Here is a 7,440-nt window from a genome sequence, read left to right on the forward strand (position 1 = left end):
TGTAAGCCATCGCCTCGCGTCCCCCCCTTTCGTGCTGATGCCCTCTGCTAACACAAATCCCCAGCCTCCTACCACCTGCAAGCGCCGCCGCGTCCGCCGCAACTCGGCCGCCGCCAAGAAGTACCGCGCCGCCAAGCGCGCCGCCGCCCTCCGCCGCTAAGTCGCCAATTCGCTCTGGTGGCCCAAAGCGAGGCGTTGCGATGCATGGCGTGGTTTGGGGAGTCTGTCCTTGCGAGGGCTCTCTCTCTCTCTCTCTCTCTCCCTTTCCCCCATGATTCTTTGTATATACTACCTGACGCGATTTCTTCAACCTGTAAAAAAAGACCTGTGGGGAAGCAATGGATATAGACGAAAGATGAACGGGGCTCAAGGAAATGGCGGTGCTGCCTCGGTTCCTGAATTGACGTGTTCAAACCCTTGATCGTGCTACCTTTTATGATCTACAACGTGATATAAGGTTGAGAGTGGTTGTTTTTGGAAAGTAGTACTTGGTTCACTATTTTTCTGGGGTTGATGTGATTGCCCATCGAGATGAGCCTTATGTGTCGATCACTCTGGCCCTGGGACGATCACATCCGCATGAAACCTGCCCTATCGGATATCCCAGGCGGCTGGCGAGACGACCGGACAATGATCGGCATGCACCTTGGGTTGCGACGGAGGGGGAGGAAATGCGCACAACCTGGTCTTGAACAGCTGGCCATTCTAAAGCACAGCACATTATTGGTTTTTGAGAGGAAGATTTTCAGACACTGGATTGAGAAGATGAAGATGGCATAGCTGTATGGACATCTGTGCAAACAGTGCCCGCTCGGAGTAGTATGATACCTGGACAGTGTTGGCTAGGATCGCCACGATGAATGCAGTCGGAGCGCCAGCTGTGGATAGTTTGAGGCGATTTATAGTATCTCGGATGTCAGAGGATCAATTCAGATAGACAAGGGCAACGAAGACGAAGGACGTGTGATTCATCCCTTCCCTTGGGTTTACCAGTGTTGTAGGAACCCTCTTCGGTTGCGTTCAGCGCCTTGCCCTGCGTAGGCGGAGAGGAAGATACTGTCTTCTGACGCATCGCCATCCAATAGCTAATCAAGGAGTGCTCCGTCAAGAGCCATCCTATGCATCAAGTCATTTCGCCAAGGGACTTCCAAATTTTTGTTCTTTGTCAGGAGGAAAGCGGCCACGTCGGTTTTCGCTTTTCCTCACAGTCGCGCGAACGGTTGCCAATGGGCAGCAATCCGAGATCCTCATTTGCACAGTAGAGACCATTCACTGCAGTACTGACTACTATTTAGATAACGTGTGACTGGGTTTAATCATATTCTCGTTGTCCTCGGATCACACCCTCATCCTGCATGTCGCTCCAGCTTGATAAGACTGGAAGCAGACAAGGTATATCAGCATCGAGTCCTGTTTCTCGAGACAGATCAAAATGAGTGACTTTTACGGCTTTCTTATTGGCAAGGTCCAGCTTTCGGTGGCGATCAAAGCAAAAAGGGCCATCATTTGAGTTCTGAGGCAAATTACAGTTGCATGCCTCAACGGAGTAAACCTTGGTGGACTGCAATCAGTCGGCACCGTTACCTTTCTTGACAGACTACACTCTCACCAGAACCCTGACTCGCAATGTACTCAGCGCTCCAACCCGACTATAGCTCAATCAAGTTGGGAGAAGGTTCAATATTTGTTCATACCGAGCTGATCCAAGTCGAGGGGCGAACGCCGCAACAAGCAGCTCAGGAGTATCTCCTAACAGTAGCCGAAGAGGCAAAATTGTTCCAGGAGAACGATCATGTCATGTCGACGTGGGATTCGCTCCAAGAGAACGAACGTAACAAGAAGATGCAAAAATTAGCATTTTAAAGAGGGCAAAAGATCAAATCTATGCGTGAACTGGGAATCGAACCCAGGGCTCCCCGATGGCAACGGAGAATTTTACCACTAAACCATTCACGCTATTGGATGACAGACGTGTCAACAGAATCAATCATGATTCCACGTTGCACCGCTGAACTTCGCCGCCCCCTTCTCCTTGCTCCGGCGGCTTACACGCAACCGACCTGCCAAGTGACGACATTGTCAGCACACGCCGTCTGAGTCACGCCCTTCACATCCCTAACGCCTGATATCACTGCATCTTGCTTAGAAATTCATCACGGATGGCCAGCGTCCATTCATAAACATGTCGTCTCTCCGTCTCTCTTTCAAGCGAGCGACGAACACAAGATGAGCCTGAAGCAGGTCCGGTGTCAGGACTCGAAGATGCTTCAACATCACGATGATGCAGGCGAGAATGCATGGCCTCTCGACTCGACGTCAGTGTCTTGGCTGGCCTTTGAAGACAAAAAGTTCTCGCACGCGTTAATCCTTTCAGCAACGCTCTGCTGGCGCATGCCATGGCAAACTTGAGTTGGCACATGCACTGAAGAGCGCCAGTGTTGTTTCGATGTGCTCCCGCGCATACGATCGAAGCTCCCTCCGGGAAGCCCTATCATACGGTAAGTCCCCATGTTGTTACCTGATCTCGGCGAACAAGACCAAGGCCTCTACGACATCCTTTTCTCCAGCGACACGGTCAGTCTCGACGTCACGGATGATGATGATGATGATGATATGCAAGCAGAAGTTCGAACTTTCAGCGAGAGCTGTAGATCTGTTTTGGCACTGATGGGGTATTATCTGCGGAAACGATTGGATGAAGCGACAGCATCGAAAACAGACGACGCCGCAAACAAGACACCCGACTCCATGTCAACCGCCTGCTCGACCTGCCCCCCTACCTCCAAGCACGGACAGCACGACCACCATCTACGACTTGGGCGCGTTGGGCCCGTCCTGGACGTACGACGGGTTCTGCGCTGCGTGCTTCTCGTCACCCTGCAGCGAGTCGTCGGAACCGGCCGCATTGCCGGACGCCACGTGGCGGCGGCGCAGACGGCCAGTCTCGTCGTGGGTCTGATCCCATTCATCGAGTTCGGCGAGGGGAACCCGCACAAGGCGGTGCGTGTTGGCGCCAGTGTCTTCGCTGACATCAACATCGAGGACCTCGGTCCTGATGCGGTAGCCCTTCCATTGGGGCAGGGTGTACATCCAGACGTAGTAGTAGATGCCGCAGACGATCATGCTGTGGAGATGGTCAGTCACTGCTGAGATGGACGGCGGGGGCGGGGGCAGGGGCGGGCGTCTGAGGACCCGGCTCTCGCGGGGCATGGGAACTCACATGGCGATACCAACAAGGCAGTACGTCGCATAGAAGAAGCTAACGTCTCCGGCGTAGATGCCTCCCTCGGGAGGGAACCACGGCATGACGAGGAGGTAGACCTGAATGAGCAAGAAGAAAATGACAGCAACGTGCCACGCCTTGAACTCGGGACGCGGCTGGTTGGAGCGGGCACGACGCCTGCGGATAATGTAGACGCCGAGGACCATGGCGACGAAGAACATGGCGCTCGGGTACGTCTGCAGACTGACGACAAAGGTGAAGGCGTCTCCGGCCGGGGGCGCGACGATCATGATAAAGGTCATGCCCCATTTCAAGAGGTAGGGACCCAGAGGGGTGCCAAAGGGGCGCGTCGACACCCAGAACTCGGTGAAGGGGAGAACGCCCTGACGACCGATCTCGCGGATGGAGCGAGACTGCCCGATGAGCACGACCAGCAGGTTACCGAAGGAACTGAGCAGCACGAGGAAGTTCAAGGCCTGCTCAGCGCTACCCTTGCCGAAGACAGTGCGGAAGAAGGTGGCGGCCGCAATCTCGCCCGAGGCAGCAAACTCGGCCTTGGACACTATGATGGATCGTGTCAGTCATCAAACCGCGATTCAGGAACCGAAGCATCGAGGACTCACCGGCCGAGAAGTACGCAATGTTGCACAGGAAGTAGAGCACAAAGACAATGCCGAGCGAGATGGAGGCGTTCTTCCTCAGGGTGGGAATGGGGTTCTGAATCTCATTGACGAGGTTGAAGGCGTTGGAGTAGCCCGAGTACGAGAAGACGATGCTGACCAGCGAGTTGGCCAAGTCGTTGCCGTTCTGAGTGGTGCCGTCAAAGGCATTGCGGAAGTTTCTGTGGGGGTCGGGAACGCGGTCGACATTGCCGCCGAGGATGACGAGACCGGTGATACTGATGAAGACGAGGGTGATGATCTTGAGGGCACCAATAACGTTGGACGCCCAGAGAGAATACTTGTTGTGGGCGATGACACCTGGGAATCCGATCACATCAGCCACTCTCCAGAGACAACGAAACGAACTTTGAGACGATATCAAAACGTACAGATGACAGCAAAGGTATAAGCGGCAACGGCAACACCCTTCATCTCCCAGTCGGTAGGGGCCCGACCGATGATGCGCCAAAGATAACGCGACAAGACGATGGCGTTGCTGCTGCTGAAAGACAGAATGATCGACTGAACGGCAAAGGTAACGGGGAAGAAGTGCTTCGGACGAGGATAGGCCTGCTCGAGGTAGACGACCTCACCGCCGCTGCGGTTCGGGAAGTAACTGGCAAGCTCGAGGTACACGGCAAGGCCAGCAGCGGCCATGAAGAAGCCAATAACCCAGTAGATCAGGGCCAAGCCGACGGAGCCCGTGTTTCGGAGGATGTTTCCGGCTGCATGGCGCGTCAGCATGGCGTCTCTCGTTAGAACAACACGGGCAAACCGACGCCTCCAGCTCCCTCTAGCCATGAGAGCTCGAGCGACGAGCCGTCCGAGACAACAAGAGCGGACAGGACTTACGAGTGGAGAAGATACCGGTTCCGATCATCATGTTGATGTTCAGGAAGATGACGGTGAGCCAGTTGACATGGTAGCCAAGCGGCGACTTGGACTCCACGGGAGCGCCGGCAGCCTCCTGGTACGAAGGCCCGGAGCCGTTGCCGGCGGCGAAGCGGACGTAGGCCAACTTTCCATCGTGGATCACCGAGTTTTCGCTGTCCGAGTTGTAGTTGGACCTGTCGCTGGCCACTTCGACCGCAGTCTGTGGCTTCCAGAAGGACAAGCCCATGATGGCGTTGTTGCTGTTCGTGAGACCTTGGTCAGGGGAGGAAAGCAGCAAGGCTCGTTGGCTCCCTTACTACGCTGGCAAAAGGGCAGATCAAGAGTGGATGGCAAGATCTCTTCTATTCCGTCTCCTGTCCAAAAGATCTACCATGCCCGACGACGGCGGCCATCGAGCCTCATTTATTCAAAGGCCACCTTCGCGACGGCACGACAGCGACAAGCGCACGACCGCGAAAAAGCATGCGACCCTGCATCCATGCAGACCCAACGCTTCTCGAAGGACATGGCGCCCAACAGCGCCGAAGGAACATGTTTCGAATTTACCAGGCACAATGGCACAATCGCCGTGGGAGGGTCGCGATGGCCGGGTTGGACTCGAAGCAGCAGGGTCAGGGCACGCTCGACCTTCCTACCTGGTCGGGGCCAAGGAGCACGCCATCCTGACGATCATGAGGCGACGAGCGAGCGGCGAACCGCCGACGACGAACCTTTTTGACGAATCTCAACGCGCCCTCGCCGACAACTATCGGCAGCGGCGCAACTGCAGATGAACGCCCGTTTTCCCCCAAACGCCTCTTCTCGCCCTCCCCGGTCCCCCACCAATCGATGGCGTTTTTGCCAATGATACCAGCGGCGGCCACCCGTGCCTTGGCATTAGGGATGCATCGTTCGGTAGAAGGTTGATTGACAGCCCAAGGGGGGGGGGGACTCCTTCAAGAACTCCTTTGCGCTGAACATCCCTCGAAGGGCTGCATCGTTGGATGCCTCCAAGCCCTTGGAAGCAGACGTGAGGGCTGGTTGGGATTGGTTTGGCTTCGCCCGTCGCCCATCCTCCTCGCCCCATGCCGACGACGAGGATGCTTCGCAAGGTCTCAATAGAGTTGCATCATCCATGGCAAAGCAAGCGAACTGCCAAGTCTGGACACATGCCCAGCCTTCTTTCCCCCCTTTGCCCATATTTCATGGTTCGATGCGGCCATGCAGTATGGAAGCGGGCAAAGGCAAAGGTGGGCCAAAGTATTCGCAACGTTGCGTTTGGCGAGAAGAGTCCCGCGCGCGGATGGACCGACTTTGCCTTGCCGGGCATACAGTACGGCCGGCAAGCAAGCGACTCTGACGCCCCCCCCCCCCCCCTTTTTCGTACCCATTTTGATGTAGGACAGCTCCTCTTCCGACGCATCAGCGAGGTTAAAAGAGACTTTGTCTGCCGGGGTCCGCAGGAGGGGCATGGCTGCTCACGGAACCGGGATGGCCCTTGGTGTGCTCAGAGAAAGTCATGGACGGCCTTCCCAAATCGTCTCACGGTCTTGCATGTCCCTCTTGACTCGGGCTGGCCGACCATGTCACATTGTGTGCGCAGATGATAACAATCACACTCAATATGGTTGGAAGAGAAAGGGGGGGGGGGGGATCCCTCGCATATGCATCTTACGTCGACATGCATCAGATTGTTCTCGAAAGAAACAAGGGACGAAATCTCTACACTACACATGGAGCCAGATGGGTAGCATCGGTCTGCCCACAACCTGTTATTCCAAGACACCTCATGGTAGCCCACTCCCCCCCCTATTCCCTTTCCCGCCTACAGCCCGCATGCCACCGGCCGGCGATCCATCTATCGCCCCTTGTTGCTTTCACTGCGAATGTAGGGTTCCAACGGGAAGACCTGCGTGTCAGGGTCAAGGCCGTCATACAGCTGTCGCCACCTCTCGTGGAGGTCGCCCGGCGTCGCCCAGGCCTTTTCGGGATCGCGCAGCCACAGCCGCACGAGGTGGCGCTGCTTCTCGGGCGTGTCGGTGAAGCCGTCGCGCGCGTGGAAGACGGCGAGGTTGTTGACGTACTGCATGTCGCCCTTTTCAAAGTCCGTGGCGACGCTGTACTTGTCGCCGAGGAAGTGCAGCGCGTCCAGAGCCTCGGCCTGGGCCTCGGTGATGGGGGGGATGTGCGGGCTCCGCGGCAGGGCGCCGAACCCGACAAAGTAGCGGCGGGCGTACTGGAGGACGACGCGCTCGGGAGCCGAGGCCGTGGCCGGCTGGTGGTAGAGCAGCGGGCGTGTCCAGTACGGCTTGTCCGACTTGGTGAAGCTGTGCACGGCACGTCAGACGTGCCCATGGCATGACGACGAGTGAAGGGAAAAAGAAAAAGGTGACACAGCTGCCCAGAGGGTGTCAAGGGTGTGTACTCACATCTCAACATCCCAGCCCTCGCTCAGGGTGCGCACGAGGTCAGGCCGCGTGGCAGCGAGGTGGTTATAGACGCGCCACGTGCTCGCGAGACGACTGGCGCGCCTCAGCAGCCGAGTCGAGAGCAAGCAGCGACACAATGTCGCCCGTGTCCGTGTGGAAGACCTGCTTGTCGGAACGTGTCCCGGCTCCCGATGACGCCATCCTGGCCCTGGGAGGCTCCACAGGTCCTTGACGTGCGTGAGGACGACGTCGG

General features: G+C 56.7%; 3 protein-coding genes and 1 non-coding gene across 4 annotated transcripts in view; 1 reads left to right on the top strand and 3 right to left on the bottom strand.

Moving 5' to 3' along the window:
• VDAG_01867 (uncharacterized protein) overlaps positions 1-160 on the top strand; it is a gene marked incomplete at both ends in the record, with an annotated part of 952 nt that extends 792 nt beyond the window's left edge. Inside the window, one exon of the mRNA XM_009657896.1 lies at positions 65-160. Coding sequence (XP_009656191.1) covers positions 65-160 — 96 coding nt within the window. The remainder of the gene's footprint in view (positions 1-64) is intronic.
• A 1,725-nt stretch (positions 161-1,885) lies between these two features.
• Positions 1,886-1,956, bottom strand: VDAG_20079. Its single transcript has one exon. It is a non-coding gene; the product is annotated as a tRNA-Gly (tRNA).
• An 852-nt stretch (positions 1,957-2,808) lies between these two features.
• VDAG_01868 (high-affinity methionine permease) lies at positions 2,809-5,005 on the bottom strand (the record flags this gene model as incomplete). Its single annotated transcript, XM_009657897.1, has 5 exons — positions 2,809-3,124; positions 3,221-3,785; positions 3,847-4,203; positions 4,275-4,610; positions 4,738-5,005. 5 exons carry the CDS (start codon positions 5,003-5,005, stop codon positions 2,809-2,811), a joined length of 1,842 nt encoding a protein of 613 aa, XP_009656192.1.
• A 1,611-nt stretch (positions 5,006-6,616) lies between these two features.
• Positions 6,617-7,388, bottom strand: VDAG_01869 (taurine catabolism dioxygenase TauD; the record flags this gene model as incomplete). Its single annotated transcript, XM_009657898.1, has 3 exons — positions 6,617-7,085; positions 7,188-7,280; positions 7,321-7,388. 3 exons carry the CDS (start codon positions 7,386-7,388, stop codon positions 6,617-6,619), a joined length of 630 nt encoding a protein of 209 aa, XP_009656193.1.
• Positions 7,389-7,440: the final 52 nt, after the last annotated feature.

The sequence above is a fragment of the Verticillium dahliae genome, genomic scaffold (genome assembly GCF_000150675.1).
Source record: "Verticillium dahliae VdLs.17 supercont1.3 genomic scaffold, whole genome shotgun sequence".
NCBI classification, from domain to species: domain Eukaryota; kingdom Fungi; phylum Ascomycota; class Sordariomycetes; order Glomerellales; family Plectosphaerellaceae; genus Verticillium; species Verticillium dahliae.